The 20,602-nt window shown below is 54.3% G+C and overlaps 1 protein-coding gene across 3 annotated transcripts; it reads left to right on the forward strand.

Annotated features, from left to right (window-relative positions):
* The first annotated feature begins 1,163 nt into the window (after positions 1-1,163).
* On the forward strand, positions 1,164-20,204 carry LOC111147532 (mitochondrial carrier 1). 3 transcript variants are annotated; one of them, XM_022503595.1, is made up of 12 exons: positions 1,164-1,495; positions 5,409-5,493; positions 9,478-9,584; positions 10,089-10,166; positions 10,606-10,663; positions 11,020-11,071; positions 12,546-12,605; positions 15,308-15,452; positions 17,664-17,711; positions 17,907-17,974; positions 18,274-18,349; positions 19,357-20,204. In XM_022503595.1, exons 1-12 carry the CDS (start codon positions 1,175-1,177, stop codon positions 19,426-19,428), a joined length of 1,170 nt encoding a protein of 389 aa, XP_022359303.1. In that variant the 5' UTR covers positions 1,164-1,174; the 3' UTR covers positions 19,429-20,204. The 3 variants fall into 3 exon arrangements, with proteins under 3 accessions (XP_022359303.1, XP_022359306.1, XP_022359307.1); XM_022503598.1 differs by having other exon boundaries at positions 15,308-15,401; XM_022503599.1 differs by lacking the exon at positions 9,478-9,584 and having other exon boundaries at positions 1,165-1,495; positions 5,409-5,462; positions 10,128-10,166.
* Positions 20,205-20,602: the final 398 nt, after the last annotated feature.

Here is a 20,602-nt window from a genome sequence, read left to right on the forward strand (position 1 = left end):
CCTCTATTCTAAAGAACCTTCCCACAAAGAACACAGAGTAAGTACCAGATTCCCCACTGCTATGTCCTTGCAGACTCTGGGATACTCAATTTTTTCCATATAAACGTTTACTGAGAACCTCCTCTACCAGCAGGGTTGTTGGGGCTGAGAGTGGGCATGATTACAAACAGGGACAGGGTACTTGCTGTAATAAATACCTTCCTCACAGGGCTATTACGAGGATTTTTTTTTTTTTTTTTTTTTTTTTTTTTAAAGTAGTCTCCACACCCAGCATGGAACCCATCGGGGCTGGAACTCACGACCCTGAGATCCAAACCTCAGCGGAGATCAAGAGTCAAGAGCTGGAGGCCTAATCGACTGAGGCACCCAAGGGCCCCCTCCACGATCGTTCTTGAGTTAACGTGTTGCAAAGCACTTTAACATGCCTGGCATAGAGCGAGTGTGAGTTGAAGGCCAGTTATCATTACCCATTTAAATATTAGACTTTCGTTGCCTAGCTCAGTGCCTGTGTATCCTCCCATTTAAAGATGGATTAAAACCCTCATCCCGTAGTGAGGGAGATACTCAAATACTTTAGGGCAAAATACTTTCCTAACTCTGGGCTCTAAGAAACGTTCGGCTACAAAAGAGGGAGGCCACAGTAGCTAAAGGGCTCCTAAATTTGGCACAGTGGGGAGGATAAAGCAGTAAGACAAGGCTGGAGAGCGCGGAGGAGCTCAGACTGGGGGAGGAGGCCTCGCAGGCATCAGTGCCTGGGCTCCAGCCCGCAAAGGGGCGGGCCTAGAACTGCGGAGAAAACTCACCAAGCCGGGGAGGGGGCTTGAAAGCGCCTCACACCGTACTGGGGGCGTCTGGCTGGCACAGCCGTCGAGCCCCGCCCCCGCCGCCTTCCCAGGGGTTCCCGGGGGAGCGCCTCGGCAGGCAGCAGGGTTCACACTTCCGGAACCCCCGGCCCAGGCCGCCCGCGACCACTTGAGCCCCGGCTTGCAACCCAGCGTGGGGTCAGTCCCCAATCGCGCCCAAAGGCCACATCTGGCGCGTACCACTCGCCGCGCCACACACCCGCGCTCCCCCGCAATAGCGAGTGGTGCGGCCCCGCCCCGCCCCCTGACGCCTGCTAGGGGCGGGGCGCCCTTCCGTCACGTGACGGGGAGTGACCTCGCCGCCCCGCGCCATGGGGGCTTCGGACCCGGAAGTGGCGCCCTGGGCTCGCGGCGGTGCCGCGGGGATGGCGGGAGCAGGAGCAGGAGCTGGAGCTCGCGGTGGAGCGGCGGCGGGGGTCGAGGCTCGGGCTCGCGATCCGCCGCCTGCACACCGTGCACACCCCCGCCACCCTCGGCCTGCGGCACAGCCCTCCGCCCGTAGGATGGACGGCGCGTCCGGGGGCCTGGGCTCCGGGGACAACGCCCCGACCACCGAGGCTCTTTTCGTGGCGCTGGGAGCGGGCGTGACGGCGCTCAGCCACCCGCTGCTCTACGTGAAGCTGCTTATCCAGGTGCGCGGCCAGGGCGCCGCAGGGAGGTGGGGGCTGATGTGAAGGTGACAGGCCGGGATCTGGAAGAGGTTGGGGGCGGAGAATCTGTGGCGACGGATTTGGGGATGGGGCGAGGTCGGCAGGTTTAGTGGGCTGAAGGAGTGAGGGAGAAAGGAAGCGTTGAGGGACTTGGGGGTGCAGGAAAGGGGGCGAAGGGGTAGAAGCAACAGATTTGGGAGAGGATGGAAGGAACAAGGACTTTGGTGGGTGCAGGGGAGGGATCGAAGGAATGGGGAGAGGGATTTGGAGGATGAAGGATCGGAGGCCATGAACTTAGAATAGGAGGGAAGGGGCAGCATTTTAGGGCGAGTAAAGAAGCAACAGAAATGGGGGGAGGGGCGGGAAGTTTTGGCGAATGGGCGGGGAGGAGGATTGGGGGCCAAGAGAGAATATTTAGATGAAGAGCACGTACTTAAGGGGGAGGGTAGCAGGAGCTTGGGATTTGATAGAGATGGATTTAAAGCTGTTTGAGGGGACAAAGGACTGGAGGCCAGGGCCAAAAATTTAGGAGAAAAGAAAGGGCATCAGACTCGGGGAAGCGGGGGCGATGGGGAGGAGACAGTGGATTTAATGGTAAGGAGATTTAGTGGGAAAGGGCGAAGGCAAAAGATTTAGCAGGGGAGAGCTATGCGTTTGCAGAAGGGGGCTCTGGAGTTGATGGCGACGACAGATTTGATGGGAGGGAGCAGGGTGACGCGTTTTGAGGGAGGGGAACAGATAGGGCGACGCAATGGGGGAGGGGTGTGATGGCGATTTGTCTGGAGAGGAGACCGAGGAGGAGGAGGCTTTTAGGGGGAAAGAAATGACGCATTTGGAAGAGAAAATGAAAGTCACAGCTGGGGTAGAGAGATGGGACTTACAGTCCTTGTATGGGGTGGGAATGGGTTATGGAGTTTTGGAATTGGGCAGAAGGGGCTGGTGGGACATACTGTGGCAGGATAGGTAGAAACTGGCAGAAACTGAGGCCAAGGTAGGGATGACTCTGGAATGGAGCCATGTAGGGGCCCTTGGTGTATGGTGGTGGCCGGCAAGGCCTTGCAGATGAAGTGGGCTGCTTGAGAAAAGGAGAGATTGAGCTGGAAGGAAGCCAGGTGGAAGGAGTGCATTTGGCAGAATTAGGTGGACAAGACTGAGATGGGCACTGTTTAGATAGAGGTGGTTCCAGCCAGGACTGATAACTGAAGATTTTGCCTAGAATTTTCTAGTGAGGAAGAGAGGGAATGGAGGGGGTAAAAATTGACATGGAGGCCAACCAAGATTTGAGGTTGGAGTTGAAGTGAATGGGCACCAGATTTACTGTCTTTGTAACAGGACCGAGATAGTGGGAGATACAGTTGGCATGGGAGCAGTTGAAATCTGGGGTTCGAGGAATGGAGCAGTAGATTTTTAGGTGTGACTGGGAATATGACAAGGAATGAGGAGATTCAGTCAGGGACACGAAGATGCCTCACTGGCATCTCATGGTAACTGAGATTTGGAAATAGCTGGTGGGGGAAGATTGAGACTGGTATTTGGTTATGATCTGGGAGCTGATTTCTTAAGGAATTAGGGCTGCATTTTCAGCAGTAGAGATTACAGGCTTGGGAGAGAAAGTGGGGGCTTTGGAACTGATGTTACCTGAGAAGCAAGAATACCAGGGGCTGAGTTTTTCATCTGACAGAGCAAGATTGGGTGAGGGCTGGGTTTTTAGGGTGGCAGCTAGGAGGGTCTCTGGGATAGAGGATGCTGGAGTACATCAGGAATTGGTGGGAGCGGGGAGGGGGTTTCACAGGAATGAAATGAGGAGCGGCTTCATGGTGGATTTGGTGTACAGTGAGAAGAGCATTGAAATACGAGTTATTTGAAGAGGGAATTGGGCCGGAGGGAGACTAGAGAGTGAAAAGAACTGGATGGGTAAGGATGGTGCCCCCAGTCGGGGTGACAGAGGTCGTCTTTGTGATCTGAACCCAGCTGGTGCTGAGTGTAACATGTTTCAGGGTGAAATCTTAATACATATACCTTGGGAATCAGCCATAGTTTGCAAAATGGCAGCTCCCAGTCGGGGGGCGGGCAAGTGGCAGGATTGGAGTGGCAGATTCGGGGGTTGGCTAGATCAAGTGGACAAGAACATGGAGTCTCGGATCGGGGTTCGTCCAAGTCAGGTTTCGGGAGTTGGAAGTTTGAGGGTGAGGAACTGGGTCTGCCAGTGTCAGGTGCAGAGCTGCAGCTCTGGCAGGGGGAGGACTGGCTTAAAAGATCTGGGGATGAACTAGGCTGCATGTGACTTGGGCACAAAGAAGGGAAACTTGAGGATGAGGGAATGGGGCTGAGATGTGTGCCTTTGATAACCCCAGGTGGAAGTTAAATAGACTCAGCATATTTGGGGGCTCTGGGGTGAAGGGACACAGCAGATTTAAAGGTGCGGGCGGATTGCTAGGACCCCCAGATGGTGACTAGACTGAGTGAGACAGCAACAGAACAGTAGTAGCTCAGACTTGGAGTTGAGGGTGTAAAGAGAGTAGCACCTATGGAAGGGAACAAAATCAAAACTAAAGGTTTTCCAGTGAGGAGGGGAGGGAATGGGGGTTCTGACACCTTCGAGCATTTGTCCGAGAAGGGGAAAGGTCTACAGGGGGAGGGCTAACAGCTTGGGTCAGCTGGCTCATCCCTTTCCTTCAACTCCCCTGGGCTACAATTTCATTTTTTTCGAAAAGAAGGTGGCCATCATGGAGGAGTTTCTTCATGTACAGTCAGTGATGTGTCATGTAGCTCAGAATGACGTCCCCAAGTGACAGCCAGAACTTTCAAAAACACTTGACTAAGGTGAAGAAGAGAGGAAATTGGACCAGGAAAACACTAGAAGCATACCTAGTCCAGTTTTTAAGGCAGAGCTCCCCAACCTTGCCATTTCTGCTCCCTGCTACATCCAAAAGGAGCTGCTCTGGTCCAGGTGCTTGACTGCCTTCCTGTGAGGGACAGGGCTTGTGTCCTGGCCCCCTGCCCAGGAAGGGGACTTCTCGCACCCCACTTAGGTGCTAGTCTAAATACCTTGCCTCCTGCCTGGCCATAGAGTCTCTCTCCTTAACAGTTGGCAGCATCATAAATGGCCTCACCCCTCAGGAGAGACACCCCCACCCCCAAGGGGTGTGGGTGGCTGTGTCCTCTCCTCTCCCCCATGAGTTTAACGGGTACTATAATTATAACCAGCGTCTATACAGCAAGAATTACGATAGCCCTACAGAAATGAAGGGGTCATTGTGTCACAGGGATATGAAGTAATCAAGATTAGAACACAGATGAAGAAATGTTTGAGGAGCATCCGGGACTGGAGGTAACAGTTTGCTCTGCCTGGGAGCCAGAGGGACAGACTTGTCCGCCTCTCCAGTGGGGGCAGTCAGGAGCTTGAGTGTGGGGTGCACCCTGGGGTGGCTTACTCGGAGGTGGGCCGTCTGAAGTTCGGGACTGAGATGGGGGTTTAATGTGTTTGGGTGTTGGTGCCTTTGGGATTGAGATCGGACTGAAATGTTAGCCCAGAGATGGGAATTACCTGAGATTTATTCTGAGATGAGCGCAGGGTTCAAAGTACATAAAAGGGGCTGGGGGCTTTCTGCCCTGGAAATGTCTGGAATCTGAAGGTGAGAATGTTGGGAGACAGGGCGACTTGGATTATGGTAGAGGTGGGGTCTGGGACTAGACGTTTCCATTGGTCGGGAGCCTGTGTGATGCTGATGGTTCTAGACTGCCGATGACATTTCTGGTACGTTTTGCCATGGAGAACACCCAACAGGACCGCCGTTGGAATGTGTGGGTGAAGAGGCAAAGGCCTGGGGGCATGAGCAGCCATGAGCCGGATCAACAGTGGAATCTGACCTTGCTTTTTGTGTTGATTCTGAAGGTGGGTCATGAGCCAATGCCCCCCACCATTGGGACCAATGTGCTGGGGAGGAAGGTCCTCTATCTGCCGAGCTTCTTCACCTATGGTGAGTCTGCTTCCCAGGCCGGAAAGCCCACACAGACGAAACGTCAGCCGGGAGCAGACCCAGCTGGCCCCAGGGCACACGCAGGGGAACGTGACCCCGTGTCCGACGGGTGAGGGGGGCGGAAGGGATTGAAGTGTGCCTGGTGACAGCGGGTCGCTAGGGTGGGAGCAGGTAAACAAGACAGCTTTGGTCCAGCTCCACCGCCTGTAGATCCTGGACACTGGCCCCTGTCATCCCTGCCACCCCAAGTTGTGCCTGAAAATGGGGGTCCAGGGAGGTTTCCCTCTGCTTTCCTAGCATTCTGGCCCTGTTACCAGTGTTTCTGCTTTGCTGCTACGCCAGCAGGAGGCCTTTTCCAGCAGCTTCCTGCGTTCTTTCCCTTCCTCCTCTTTCCCCTGCATTCCTCAGGCGGTGGGGCCCCCTCAAGCATCTTCCCACACTAGGCACGGAGCAGCCAGTGCCCAGGGCGTCGCGGTTCACCTCTGGCCTGCCCTGAGCGGCCGCTGGAGCTCGGCAGACTGCTTTGCTGGCCCCCGCGCTCCTGGTACGCAAAGTCGTGGCAGCTTCTTTATCCAGGCCTTTCGTGCAAGCACCCCACAGCTCCTGCTTTGGCTCTCCTGGCTAAGAGGTCTCTCCCCAGAGGCCCACCCCGGGGGAGCTCGGCCCAGGCTGCTGAGCCCACCTGGCTGCCTCTTACTGCTCATGCCCAGGCCTCTAGGCGCCAGCTGGCTCAGGCCGTCCCAGCGCACCATCAGTGTCTCCCAGTGCCCACCCTCACTGGACTTCTCTAAATGTGCCCTCGTTCTCCATGTTCACAGTCAGACTGATGCCCCCCCCACCCCCAGGCTTCCTCCACTTCTGCTCTTCATACCTGTTTGGTCAGTCCAGAATGATGTCTGAACATCTCTCTGCCGAATAACCTGGGGCTTTGCCTCCTGTCACCTTTCTTTCTTTTTTTTAAGATTTTTTTTTTTTTTTTTTTTTTTTTACTTTGTATTTTTTACTTATTTGAAGGAGAATGAGAGCTGGAGAGAGAGCGTGAGCACACACACAGGACAAAGTAGAAGCAGGCTCCCTGCTGACTAGAAAACCCTACGAGGGACCCTGGGAGCATGACCTGAGCCGAAGGCAGACGTTTAACTGACTGAGCCATCCAGGCGCCCCTCCCTGCCCCCTGCCTTTTTCTTTTTAATTCTACACTGTTGGCAGAATCTGATGCCATGGCTCTCTTCCATTTTTGCCACCATGGTGTTGAGGAGACCATGGCCAGGCCAGACATGTCATTTTGTGGGAAAGTGTGTTCACGTTTGGTTTTATTTAGAAACAGTCCGGGAAGGGGAGGGGGAGGTCACAGAAGTGGGCGGGCGCGCTGACCGTCGCATGGAGAAGCTATAGAGTACAGAGTGACCACGGGTTTTGTGGGAAGCTGGGGCAGCGAGCTGCCAGCCCCTCCTGGTGGCTTCTGCGCGTGCTCTGGCCGTATGAGGGACCAAGGGTGAGAACCCAGACTGCCTCTTCTCGTGTCACACAGTGCTTCCCGAAAGCACTCAGGGTGAAGGGATCTTGACCCACATCTTGCATCTTGCAGAGATGAGCAGAGTTCTGTGCCCCCCACTCACCCTGAGTAGAGAAATGTTTCCATCCAGATGTTGTAAACAGACAGCCGTTGGGCAGTTGAAGATAACCGTGCCTGCTCTCATGTGAGCAAGGGGGCTCAGCTGTCTCCTATCTAGACAACATCTACTCCTCTCCAGGTTGCGATGGAAAGTGCCACATGATGTTCTTTGGTGTAACAGCCTGGAGAGTTTTTTCCAGGGACTGCAGAGAGACCGTGGAATGACTGAGCCTTGGCTGGGCCGTAGGGATATTTTATACCTTTCTCTGCTCTTATTCCTAAATCACCTCTGAGATGAGGGGGAAAGGGGTCCTTACTCCTTTTTTTTCTTTTTAAGATTTTATTAATTTATTTGACAGTGAGAGACAGAGCCAGAGAGCACAAGATGGGGGAACAGCAGAAGGAGCAGGAGAAGCAGACTTCCCGCTGAGCAGGGAGCCCAATGCGGGGCTTGATCTCAGGACCCTGGGGATCATGTTCTGAGCCGAAGGCAGATGCTTAACTGATTCAGTCACCCAGGCACCCCATCCTTTCTCCTTTTTTACTGGTGGGCAAATCCGATAGAAAGAGGCTAAGTGACTCACTCTTGATCACACTGAGGCTTTATCCTGCCTGCCTCTCTTGCTGCCTGGAGCTCCCCTCCCCCAAAACAAACCTTCCTCCTGCCTGTTCACTCTGTGAAGCAGGGCACTCTGCCATGTCACCCAGTGTCCGGTCCCCTCCTATTCTTCTATTTCCAGCCCTACCCTTATCTCAGAAAGCCACATATGCAGGGAACAGGTGCTCTCCGGCCCCACTGAAAGCCTATTCTAGCAGTGACATTGAATTTGTTGGGTTGGCGGACATGTTGCCGTGGAGAGAAAGGCGCTTTTGCTGGTTTCTGCCACTGCGTGGTGCTAAGGAGCTGAAGTTGGGTCTGGGAGGGGAGCACAGTATTTGGGAGAAAGTTCTGCTAGCTTCTATTCTAGGTATGCAGGTTTATAAGAATACATCACTTTGGGGCGCCTGGGTGGCTCAGGGGGTTAAAGCCTCTGCCTTCGGCTCAGGTCATGATCCCAGGGTCCTGGGATCGAGCCCGGCATCAGGCTCTCTGCTCCGCAGGGAGCCTGCTTCCCTTCCTCTCTGCCTGCCTCTCTGTCTACTTGTGATCTCTGTCTGTCAAATAAATAAATAAAATCTTAAAAAAAAAAAAAGAATGCATCACCTTTTTGAATATAGTTTCAAAGTTTATATTAAAATAATGGAACTTTGGATAGAGCATGTGATTGGCTCAGTTGGTAAAGCACGTGACTCGATCTTGGGGTTAGAAGTTCGAGGCCCACATTGGGTGCAGAGGTTACTTAAAAAAAAATAAAATCTTTAGAGACACCTGGGTGGCTCAGTTGGTTAAGCTTGGTTTTGGCTCAGGTCATGCTCTTGGTTTTGGCTCAAGTCATGATCTCCGGTTCTGGAGTCAGCCTGACATCGGGCTCCACACTCAGTGCAAAGTCTACTTGTCCTTCCTCTGCTTGTTGCCCCCATCTGTTCCCCCCCACCCCTCACATGCTCTCACTTTCTCTCTCAAATAAATAAATCTTAAAAAGAAAGAAAAAAGTACTGACTCATTCAGGTAGGGTCCAACTTCCCTGACTGCTTATGTTTTTTTCTATAGAACAGTTCACTGGTGCCTGTTTTGGTTACTTCTCCACTAGCTGTCTCATCCCCCCACCCCCACCTACTCTCCCCGCCCCCTGCTGTGATTCATAAATGCTAATGTGTACCAGGTGGGAGCCTGGGTGCAGCACAGTGACAGTGACAGGATGAGGACGGCCTTCTCCATGGTGTGCTCAGGGAATGCTCTTTCTTCTTTTTCCCTTTCTTCCTCCCTTAGGTTGCAAACTTCATCATTGCCTATGGGCACTCTTTGCCTTTTTCCTTTTTTCTTGCCCCCAAGGAAAACATTTTTTTAAAAATTAATTTATTTTTCCAGTGTGGGGCTTGAACACATGATGCCGAGATCAAGCGCTGAATGCTCCCCTGACCGAGCCAGCCAGGCGCCCCAAGAGAAACTTTTTATGAGCAACAGAAGTGGTTTCTGGGTTGTAGCACTGAAGTTGCTGAGTTAAAATACCATATCCCAGCTTGCCAAATATTTCTTCAAAGTTAAAATATGTGACTTTGTTGGTTGAAAATACATTCTGAAGGTTTTACCCAGAGAAATGGGCTAGAGAAGACTTTGGAGTTGGGGCCCAATTGCTTCTGGAGTTTTGGATAGAAAGCTGCTCCTTCTGTGACCGAGGGACAGGACACGTTTGGTCTGGGAGTGAGTGTGATGTGGAGTGAGTTCATCTGGCTCCAGACATGATGCGGCCATCTCTGCTTTCTTGTAGCCAAGTACATCGTGCAGGTAGATGGGAAGATAGGGCTCTTCCGAGGCCTGAGCCCCCGACTGATGTCCAACGCCCTCTCCACGGTGACCCGGGGCAGTATGAAGAAGGTGAGCCTGGGGCAAAGCCAGGAGCAGTTACCTGAGGTTCCCCCAAGTTCCCCGCCAGCCCCAGAGGTGGCTGTGTGCACCGTAGCGAGGGGTGTGCACCGTAGCGAGGGCTGTACACCCTGGTGGCCCAGGACTGTGTCTCCTTGATTGGGAAGTGTCCTGCCCTGTAGTCCTCCTGCTTGCCCACAACTGTGACACCATGCCGGCAGGGGCTCCCTCCCAACCCCTGGAGCTCCAGCCCTGGAGTTACTGGAGGTGGACCCAGCTGCAGGGAAAATTGCAGGAGCTGGTTCCTGCTATCCCTGTCTCTTAAGTATGATATTTAAAAGATATAGCTGTACTTTGCTTTTGGCCCTCCTTTGTTTTATTTTGTTTTGTTTTTAATTAAGTAAGCATGACGCCCATGTGGGGCTTGAGCTCAAACTCACAACCCTGAGATTGAGAGTTGCATGCTGTCCGATGGAGCCAGCCACGTGCCCCACTTCTTTGTTTTTTGTATCTCAGGTTTTTCCTCCAGATGAGATCGAGCAGGTTTCCAACAAGGATGACATGAAGACTTCTCTGAAGAAAGTAGTGAAAGAGGTGGGTATCTAGAGCTGGAAGAGGGAGGGGCCCTGGGAGGGCAGTCTGATTATTTCTCACCGCAGAGTGGGCCGGGTCATTGAAGAGACACAGATTTGGCTCCTCGTGTGTGTGTGTGTGTGTGTGTGTGTGTGTGTGTGTGTGTGTGCATTCGCTCACACACATGTGGCTAGGGTAGGACATGGAAGGAACCCTGTCCGCATACCGTAAAGAATACCAGAAAGCCCCTTGGCTGTCATGGGGTCTAGTGCAAGACTTAGTAGCACTCCTCAGTGGAAGGAAGGGGGGGGTTGGCTGATAAGTGGGGTGATCCCAGGTTGGCTGACCCTACCGGGAGCTGTGGGATCCCAGTTTTTCCCTTGTAAGAGCTTGTGGTTCCCCGGGAGTGCCAGGTCCCAAGAGAGGGCAAACCGAGTCCCCACCCTCTGCTTTCTTCCAGACCTCCTATGAGATGATGATGCAGTGTGTGTCCCGCATGCTGGCCCACCCCCTGCATGGTGAGCCACCCCAGGGGAGACGGCTTCTCCGCTGTGGGGTAACCCCTCATGGGCCATAGCCAGGCAGGCGGTGGTGGATCACCGGGAAGTACAGTCGTGTGGGGCTCCTTTCCTGGAACCGCACTGAGGAGAGATTGGCAGGGAGTCCTGTCCAGAGGGAGCCCGGGCCCTTCCTGGGCAGAAGAAACGGGATGCCGTGTATGGGGGTATGGTGGGAATCCCTGGGGCCCTCCTGCCCTGACACAGGCCATGCATGGTGGCCACAGCAGGCAACGCCCCCACCCCACCACACACACACACTGGGTTGCCCTGGGCTTTGGCCACCATGTCACCCTTGTGTGTTTCTTTTTCCTCAGTCATCTCAATGCGCTGCATGGTCCAATTTGTGGGACGGGAGGCCAAGTACAGGTGGGTGATTCTTCCGAACTGGCAGGAGCGGCCACTCAGAGTCTGCTGGGGTCAGGTGCTGTCCTTCTGCCCTCAGTCTCATGCTAGCTTCAGGGGAACATGGCAGAGGGTGCCATGGTCGATGTCCCGGGCCTTTGCTCATCTCCATCGTGTGTCCAGGGCTGCCCTGGCTGATTCTGGCAGCCCTGCAGAGGGGGTGAGTGGGAGTAGAGTTGGCTCAGATTGTGCCCCTCGGGACTGAGCTAGGGTTCCCTCCTGGACCCTCAGTTATGCCCTGAACCATTTAGCTAATTTCGTTTTCTGCTAAGAGGCTTTCCCCCTGTGGGCGTGGGCCCGTCCCCTCAGTGGTTCACCAGTACTCACCCAGCATCTGTTGTGCCCGGCCCTGAGCTGGGAGCTGTGGGGACGTAGCTGTGGGGCCGCAGCCCTCACCTGTGGCAGTTCTGCCCTCCCTGGCCCCCTAAAGCTCAGTGCAGGACAGTGGGAGGAGGCTAGAGGCACATGGCAGGAGGACAGTCTCTGGGACTCTTCCTAAGACTCTCAGTTCCTGGCTTCTGTTGTTTCTACAGTCGTCCTGTGGTTCCACTGCCATGGCCCCATTTTGGGTTCACTAGTGGGAAATTGGCCTATTGTCCCAAACTGAAATGTAATGGTGGTTGACAGGAGCTGGAGGGGAGGATGCGGCTAAGAGCCCCGGTGGGCCAAGCTGCATTCAGGAAGAAGGGCTGTGGGGCCTGGCAGGGCAGGGGCCTGGGAGCAGCCTAGCACTAGGGCTTTGGCTCCCACCATCTGCAGCTTTCTTTTAGGTTTCCTGTGCCGCCTAGGCTTTGGAGGAAGTCCACGTAGGACAGGCTGCTCGGCATCACTAGCCCCAGGTCCCAGAGACAGCTCTTGAACCTCCTTTGCATTTCATACCGAAAGCAGCAGCCTGTCCTTGGATCTCTGACAGGCTTGGGGGGTGGGGGGGGTGCCTTTTTCCAGGCTGCATCTGGGCTATCTGGTTCCAGGGTCTCCTGCAGGGCCCCCTGTTCCTTCTTTGCCCCATGGGCAGGTGGGTCCCCACTTGCTACCCCTCCTGCTGTCCCGCTGTCGGGCATGCAGACCTTCTCTGCCCGAAGGCTGCTTCAGACAGAAGGGCTGTTGTCTTTGCAGTAGCCCAGACTGGAAGCCTAATGGCCAAATTCCACCAGATCCCCAGAAAGCAGCAGCAGGGAACCGCTAGTCTTCTCCTGGGATGAGGGCTTTCCCATCTCCGTGAACTGTAAATACCCTTCACCCCCAGACAAGTGCTCTCTCGTCTTCGCTGCTTGGGTTCTGCCTGGTAACAGAGCCTTCCCCCAACCCACCTGCCTCCCCATCCAGGCCAGGACTAGCCGGCTCAGTTCTAAGCAGGATGGTGGGCTCCCCACTTCACCCGGGGCTGAGCTCCAAGGTGACCGGGGGACCTCATATCCCTGTCTTCCCTTCTTCACAGTGGTGTGCTGAGCTCCATCGGGAAGATTTTCAAAGAGGAGGGTCTGCTGGGATTCTTTGTGTACGTGAGTTTCTGTACCCCATAGCTGGCCTCGTGGCATGGCTCTACTAACAGATACCTTCTTGACCTCTCAGGCCATAGCCACCAGGCTCAGACTAACCACGGGGCTCTGCCCCTCCCGCGCAGCTGCATTCCGGCTCCGTAGAGCTCCGTGGCATGTGTGAGCCACGGATTACCGGGACCAAAGCTGCTCGGCCCTTTGCAGATCACGGCTCGCACAGACATGGTACTGTTTGTCCAGCACACGGGGTTGGGATGGGCAGGGGGCGGGGAGACAGACTGACTGGCCCTCCGCCAGACCTTGTCCCTTGGCGCTGGGGATGGGAGCGGGCTGATCTTGCTGAGCCGGGCTACCGTGTTTAACATGGCGGGTGTTGCACGAAACGATCTGATCTCCGGCTTCTGGAAGGTCAGGACACGTGACTCTGCTGGGTCTGTCTTTGTGCCAAGCAGCCAGCAGCAGGGGCCCATCGCCTCCCAAGGCCCACAAACCCCCGCCCTCCTGGGTGTCTCACGCCCACCTCAGGTCACCTGTAAAACAGAAAGCTTATACTGAAAAGACCGTGTCCAGATGGAACAAACCACAAGCAGACCCCAGAGCCACGCCGGACAGCTGTCTTGTTTTGCCTTGTTAAGGTCTGGGCTGGGACCGACACGCTGTTATGTACATAACATACTGGATAATGGGGTTCCCTGTTCATTCACTGTGGTTTGTAGTTTGTAGTTGGTCAGGTTTCTATGTAGGGTCTCACTTAACCAAGAAATGACCATGTAGGTGCACACATGTGTATATGGTTCTCACCAAGAGGGGGTTTTGCCCCCAGGAGATGCTTGAAATGTCTGGAGACGGCTTTTGGTTGTCACAATTGGCAGCTGGTGGGTAGAGGCCCCAGATGCTGTTAGCCGCCCTGCCGTGCAGAGGTCAGCCCCCCACAGCGAGGCACGATCTGGTCCTCCATGTCAGGAGTGCTGGGACCGCCAGGCCTTGATAAATACACACACACACACACACTCAGTTTTTTAGGATTTGATTTATTTATTTGACAGAGATCACAAGTAGGCAGAGAGGCAGGCGGAGAAAGAGAGGGGGAAGCAGGCTCCCTGCTGAGCAGAGAGCTCGATGTGGGGCTCAATCCCAGGACCCTGGGGTCATGACCTGAGCCGAAGGCAGAGGCTTTAACCCACTGTGCCACCCAGGAGCCCCAACACTCACACTCTTATATTCATACACATATATGTACACATACGTATGCATACGTATAAGCCTATGTGAATAAGTATATGTGTGCATAAAGGGTACATCAGAACATAAAATGACATGTCACCACCTCTGGACGTTTTCACACTCACTGTATAGAGCTCTCTTCCCTGGTATGAAGGGATTCTGACTCGACACGTACCTGCGCGTCAGGTTCTGTTGTGCTTCACGTGTGTGCGGTCCGGGTGACACCTGTACGTGTTCCCACACCGAGAAGGCCCCAGAACTCGTGTGAGTGGTTAGTCTGAGCACAGGTGGAGGCATCAAGATTGGTGATTGCATTAGAGAAGTTTCAGTTTCTTCATATCCCTTATCACCTCGATGTGTGGCGCATATTCTTTTTTTTTATTAATTATTTTTATTAACATATAATGTATTATTTGCCCCAGGGGTACAGGTCTGTGAATCACCAGGTTTACACACTTCACAGCACTCACTGTAGCATATACCTTTCCCATTGTCCATAACTCAACCACCCTCTCCCTACCCCCCACCCCTGGCCACCCTCAGTTTGTTTCCTGAGATTAAGAGTCTCTTATGGTTTGTCTCCCTGCCTGGTCCCATCTTGTTTCGTTTTTTCCTTCCCTACCCCCCAAATCCCCCACCCTGCCTCTCAAATTCCTCATATCAGATCATATCAGAGATGATGATTGTCTTTCTCTGACTGACATATTTCGCTCAGCATAATACCCTTTAGTTCCATCATGACACATATCCTTTTGAACTCTTCAAATATTTTGAAATAAGAGTTGTGCTTATTCAGAACTCTCTGCCACACCTCCCAAGAGATAGCCATTCTTCTCCTGGAGAGTTTTCCAGGTCGCTCTGTATCTAAACAAGCAAATAAACACATTGAAAGAAACAGCAGCAGCACGCAGGACTCATTGATCTCCATCTGGCCTTTTGCCTGTATTTTCGGGGTCTTTTGTAGCAATTTGAAGGGCTGTTTCTTCTGAAGGCCATCTCTTTTAACAGTCAGCCCTCCTTGCAGAAGCTTGTATGGAATGTCTTCAGTGGAACATTCTAGGGGTGAAGACAATAAATGCATCAAGCCAAGTGCTTTGTGGGAGCGGATTAGGTAAAGAGTCCAGGAGAAAATATAAATGTGTAGACCCTGTTTCCTAATCTGCATTTGAAAATCCCAGATTTAGCAACATTCATATCTCTGTGGTTGGAAAACGACTTGTGAGACTTTAAACTTTAAATTTGTGGCCTCAGATGTGGCCTGTGACAACACCCCCCCCCCATGGAGAAAAGAACCCCTCCCTCCTGGTGTGGCTAGCTGCCAGCCCACATGGCCCCTGGAGGCTGTTTTCCTGAGGCTGTACTTTGGATATGCTGATGTTTTGAGCTTGGAACATCCTTGTCTCCTTCCTGGGCATGGAGCCCCCAAGAAATGGTCCCCTCCCTCCCCCTGCTTATCTTTGCTCACCTTGTTTTTTAGCGGCTTAATCCCTCACCTCCTGGGAGATGTGGTATTCTTGTGGGGCTGTAACCTGCTGGCCCACTTCATCAATGCCTACCTGGTGGATGACAGCGTGAGTGACACCCCAGGGGGGCTGGGAAACGACCAGAATCCAGGTTCCCAGGTTGGTTGGAACAAGGACTTGTCAATTTTCCGTGTACTGCTGATACCAGGGTCTGGGGCAGATTCAGGACCCTGCGATCCTTAGCACCAGGCCCTCAGGGCTAGAGAGGGTCTCTGGGGAGTGGTCCAAGAGGACCCCCTTTATTTTTTTTTAAAGACTTATTTATTTTAGAGAGAGAGAGCGAGAGCAAGCGCATGTGCATGTATGAGTTGGGGGAGGGGCAGAGGGAGAAGGAGTCCCAAGCAGATTCCCCACTGAGCTCAGAGCCCGACATGGGGCTCGATTCCCAGGACACTTGAGATCGTGGCCTGAGCTGAAATAAGAATTGGGCACTTAACCGACTGAGCCACCCAGGCACCCCCTAAAAGGACCTCTTGTGCTGGGGTCAGCTTTGCCTCTGAGGAGAGTGGGCTCAAGAGAGAGGAGATTCAAGATCTGTAACCAGACCTGGAGGAGTTCATGGAGTGCCCCTCCTTGGGCAGCTTTAGAAATAAAACAGACCCCAGCTTTTCCAAGGCGATGACCCAGCAGTGAACCCGGAAATCAGGATACAGACTAGCTCATAACCCTTTAACTTTTGCTTGATGTTTTATGTTTATGTGAACATTACAACATTTGGTTCCCAACAGCACCCCAGTTGTGAAGGGAACAGTGCAGGTATAATGTCCCATTTTACTGGTAAAAAGTTGAGACCCAGAGATTGAAAGGCTCTCCTGAAGCACTTGGCTAGGAATCAACAGGGTTGGGACTAGGTCTTTCCCTGTCCTGGGCTGGGGGCTCTTGCCCGGCCCTGAGGCTTTCTAGGTCGCCTGGGAACTGTCCCTGCAGATGTACCCCACAATTTCCGTAGCAGTGGTCTATCTATACAGCCTGGTCTGCACAGTCCTTAGCAGGCTGGATCAGGCATAGGGAAGCATTAGTTTTGAGATGCTAAAAGGTGCTTGGTTAAGAAAGGTATCTAGAGACCTGATGGATTGAGTGGCTCGGCCTGAACCAGGATGAGTTGGGAGCAGTGATGGGCGGGAGATTCCTGGGAGCCAGATATTCTAACAGCACGATTGCAAGCCCCAGGAGGATAAGCGAGCTGGGGACCTGTCTGTCAGAGTCACCTCGTGGGGTGGGGTGGGGGCTCATGGTCTGCGTGTGTCTGTGTCTGGGCCTGTGTCTGTGTGGTGAAGAATGTCCCCACCCTAGCTGAAAGCCCTCTGCTCAGCGGGAAGTTGGGTCTGGTCATTTGACATGGGTAGGTGAGTCCTGTTGGCCTTTCAGTGTTGGCAAATTCAGCTGGTTCCTTGGAGACCACATACCCGGGGTCTGCCCCTTTCTCAGGGCCTTGTGGATGGGGGAGCTGCTGCCATCACATATACAGCAAGGCTGGGGCCCTGGGGGGTGTGGTGTCCCACAGCTGATTGGCTTTCTCCAGCTTTATGGAAAGGGGTTTTCAGGTGCTCTTCTGTGTGTGGCTTAAAGGCTCAGATGAGGCTGCCGTTCCCGCGGAGGGCTGGGCAAGGCCACGTCCGAGGTTGCAGGGTATCCGTCTGCTGGGATGGCCATGCGGCACGAGGCTGAGGCACAGGGAGGTCCCCCTTCCTAGAGAGGGGCTGTTTTCTAGGCAAAGTAGGATTCAGATGTTTGAGGTTCAAAGGGGGTGAGAGCTTGGTAAGGTAGGGGCCATATGGCCATAAGTTGAGAGTTTCCCCTCCCCTTTTGCTGCAGGACCAGGATTCTGCGTCTGGGGAGTTGGGTGGGTGTCTGTTTTCTCACTCAGTAAGCACTTAACTGAGCACCAAGTGTGTGCTGAGCCCTGGACACTGATCAAGGCAGACACAGGCCAGACCCTTGGAACTCACAGCTTAGTGGGGTACACAGACCAACAGCTGGTATGATCCTCCTTAACAGGGTCTACACCTCTGCTCCTCACCATCCCAGGCTGGGTCTCGGGAGTCCTATTATTCTGCTCCCCCTGCTTCTGCCTTTCAGGCCTTCTCTTGGCTTTGGCTCCGGCTCCAAGGCCACCAAAGCCACTGGCAGGCCCTAGAAGGGAACACCATGTCTGCTGTGGTGTGAGGGGACCCGAGCCCAGACGGGGTGTGAGGCCAGTGTATGGGGTCAGGTTGGGGGGCCCCAGACCAGGCAGCATGGGGCCAGAGTGCTTCTCTGAAGGGCCGCCCACAGTGCCTGTAACAAACTGGTCTTCCTTTCTGTCTCTAGTTCAGCCAGGCCCTGGCCATCCGGAGCTATACCAAATTTGTGATGGGGGTAAGTCAAGCCAGCGGCTCAGCCAGCTGCCCTTTCTCCTTCCCTGCGGGCCCGAGTGGGGCTTGGGAGGCTGGCTCTGGTGATAGCTAGAGGCGGCAGGCCTGGGTGTAGGGTATTGGCACAGTACGCCCTTGCTCCCTGAGTCGGGAACGGTGGTCGTGGGGTCACTGCCACTCTGGTCTCCCTGGGTTTCAGATTGCAGTGAGCATGCTGACCTACCCCTTCCTGCTGGTCGGTGACCTCATGGCTGTGAACAACTGCGGGTAGGTGTGCGCCCCTCCTCCAGGCAGCCTGCCGGGGCTGTGGGGGGCAGGGCGTCCAGTTCAGCCTGTCCCCGGCGCTCTGCTTTCTCCTGCCTGGTCTGTGCGTAGGCTGGCCACCCCCACCACCCGCCAGGTACCCCAGCATCCTCTGGGATTCACTGCGCCCCCGCCCCAGTCCGCATCCGTGTTTCGGGGATGTGGGTGGTGGCAGCTCCAAGACGTTCCTTGAGCTCTCCTTCTCCTTGGCTGAGCCATCTCCCCCCGTTCAGTGGGTCTGATGTGCTCTCCTTCCTGGGTAGGCTGCAGGCCGGGCTTCCCCCGTACTCCCCTGTGTTCAAGTCTTGGATCCACTGCTGGAAATACCTGAGCGTGCAGGTAAGCAAGCTCCCAACAGAGGCGTGTCTCCGCCCACCCCCACCCACCATTCTTCCCCCACACCAGTCAGGTCAGATGGTTTTGAGGGCTTTGCATTGTGCGGAAAGATGAGAGATTGTCTTGGGGCCTGATGTTGTCACAGGGTGCATTAAGAATACAGACTCCTGGTTTAAGGCATTTTCGTTAAATTTTCACTTTATTTTAGAAAGGATGGGAGGGTGCTAGATCTGAATTTCCTTACAGATTTTGCGAAAGACAGTCTCCCTTTCTTCAACTCTTAAAGATTCTGAGAAGGAGAACTCTGAGGGAGCCCACGGAGTAGGTGGTGAAGCCCAATATCTTAGCCCTTGAGTAACATGGCTGCCGTGTCTGAGGCCAACCCCTCACTTCCGCAAGACATCCCCACTTCCCCACTGCCTGGGAGAACCTGAGGCTTGAGCTGGGCCACGTGGCGTGAGTGCCAGTCTTGGGATTTTGTGTTCTCTGCCCAAGCACCCTCCTGCCAGCCTGGAGCCCTTTGTCCCAGAGTCATGGATGTAGGCGTCTGGCACAGGGCAGACCCTTGCCTTGGCCTAGCCTTGGTTTGCCTTGAAGTCAAACCAGCACCCTGACAGGCCTCAGGGCTGAGAAGTGGATGGATGGGAGGGAAGCAGTGGGGGCAAGAGGCAGACCCCATTCTTCACAGCAGCTTGAGTCAGGCCTCCTTCCTTCATGTCCTATGGGCATTAGGGAGTCCCAGAAGTCTCTGAAGCCAGAAGGGCAACGAGTCTCCTCTTAGCCCCAGCGACACTGGACACACTTCAGCGGGAACTGAACTGCCCCCTTGTGCTTCAGTACAGGGCATTTTCTGACCTTGCCCTCTATGACTGCCAGCCTACGCCCCCACCCCCGATCCTGGGGTCTTTGAGCCGCTGGTCCCCTCCTTTGGCTCCTGCTGGCCTTGCCCTGGGGCGGGACGAGAAGTGTGACCTCCCTGGTCACTGACCCACCCGTTCCTTCCAATCCAGGGCCAGCTTTTCCGCGGCTCCAGCTTGCTTTTCCGCCGGGTGTCCTCAGGATCCTGCTTTGCCCTGGAGTAACCTGAATCCCCTGAAAAAAACACAGTGTCTCAGCCTGGCCACCGCAGGTGGGGCGTGGTCATCTCGGGCACCTGTCAGATGAGTCTGACCCAGCAATACCTCGTTGTGCTCCGGCTAGCGGGGCTTTGGTTTCCACGTTTGCTGTGTGTCTGTCCAGAAGGGGCGGTTGGGGGGAGGCTGCCCCCAGGGGATGGGTTACCCGTTAGACCTGGGAAGGTGCGGGTGAGGCTGGAGAATTGAGGCAGAACCCCCTTCCTTCACAGATTTGCCGAGTCTGCCCTGTGCAAGGGGCCAGAGACTGGCTCACGGAGGTCCAGCTAGGATGGGAAAAGGCTCACTGGGTCAGATCCCACCCCCCACCCCACTCATACCCACGACAGCCCCAGCCATCATCCTGCAGCTCAGCTGCGAGCACTGCTCTTCTGCTTTGTAAATAGGGCCTGGGCCCCTTGCACGAGGCCATCATCATGTCCAGGCCTGTGCTTGGAAGCTCCCGCTAGGTACTGCCTTCATGTTTCTCAACACTACTCCTCTGACACGAAGGTGGCACCTTCCGAAAGGAAATCATGTGACTTCTCTGAATGTGTCTCCCTCCTCAAACGCTCCTCTGGTCAGTTCCATAGTGAGGACTTAGGTGTGGGATCTGCTTCCCTGCGCGCTTGTCAATGTCCGGAAGTTAGGCAGGCCGCTGTCTCATACTATTCGGTTTAAAAGTTCCCGATAAGATTTGACCTTGTCTCCCTCTCTCAAATAAAATGTATTGGTGGTGATTTGGAGTTTGGTGGGGAGCGTGTTATTTTTATGACCATAGCAGCTGTCTGCGGGGTCCTCCTCAGCCCCTGTGCTTGTGTGAGAAGGGTTCACAAGTGGCTTAGCCTGGGGATGAGAAGTGCTGGGCCTTGGCATAGATCAGCCGTGGGGGAGGCCATTGGAGGATCCCGTGAATCAGACAAGGTCAAGGTGCCAGGTTACAGAGCAACAGCGAGGGCATAGGCCTACGAGCAGGAAGGCAGTGCCTGTGATGCCCTCCCATGCATCAGAAACTTCCACCCACACCCCTCCTGGCGTCAGAAAGTTCTCCCCGCACCCCTCTTGGCTCAGCCCCGCTTGCCCATGACAGTCTCAGGTTGTGCCAAGAGTTGTTTGGCATGGTGGTCGTGGGGTTACAGCAGAA

This window comes from Enhydra lutris, unplaced genomic scaffold (genome assembly GCF_002288905.1).
Source record: "Enhydra lutris kenyoni isolate GAN:26980312 unplaced genomic scaffold, ASM228890v2 scaffoldscaffold17, whole genome shotgun sequence".
NCBI lineage: Eukaryota > Metazoa > Chordata > Mammalia > Carnivora > Mustelidae > Enhydra > Enhydra lutris.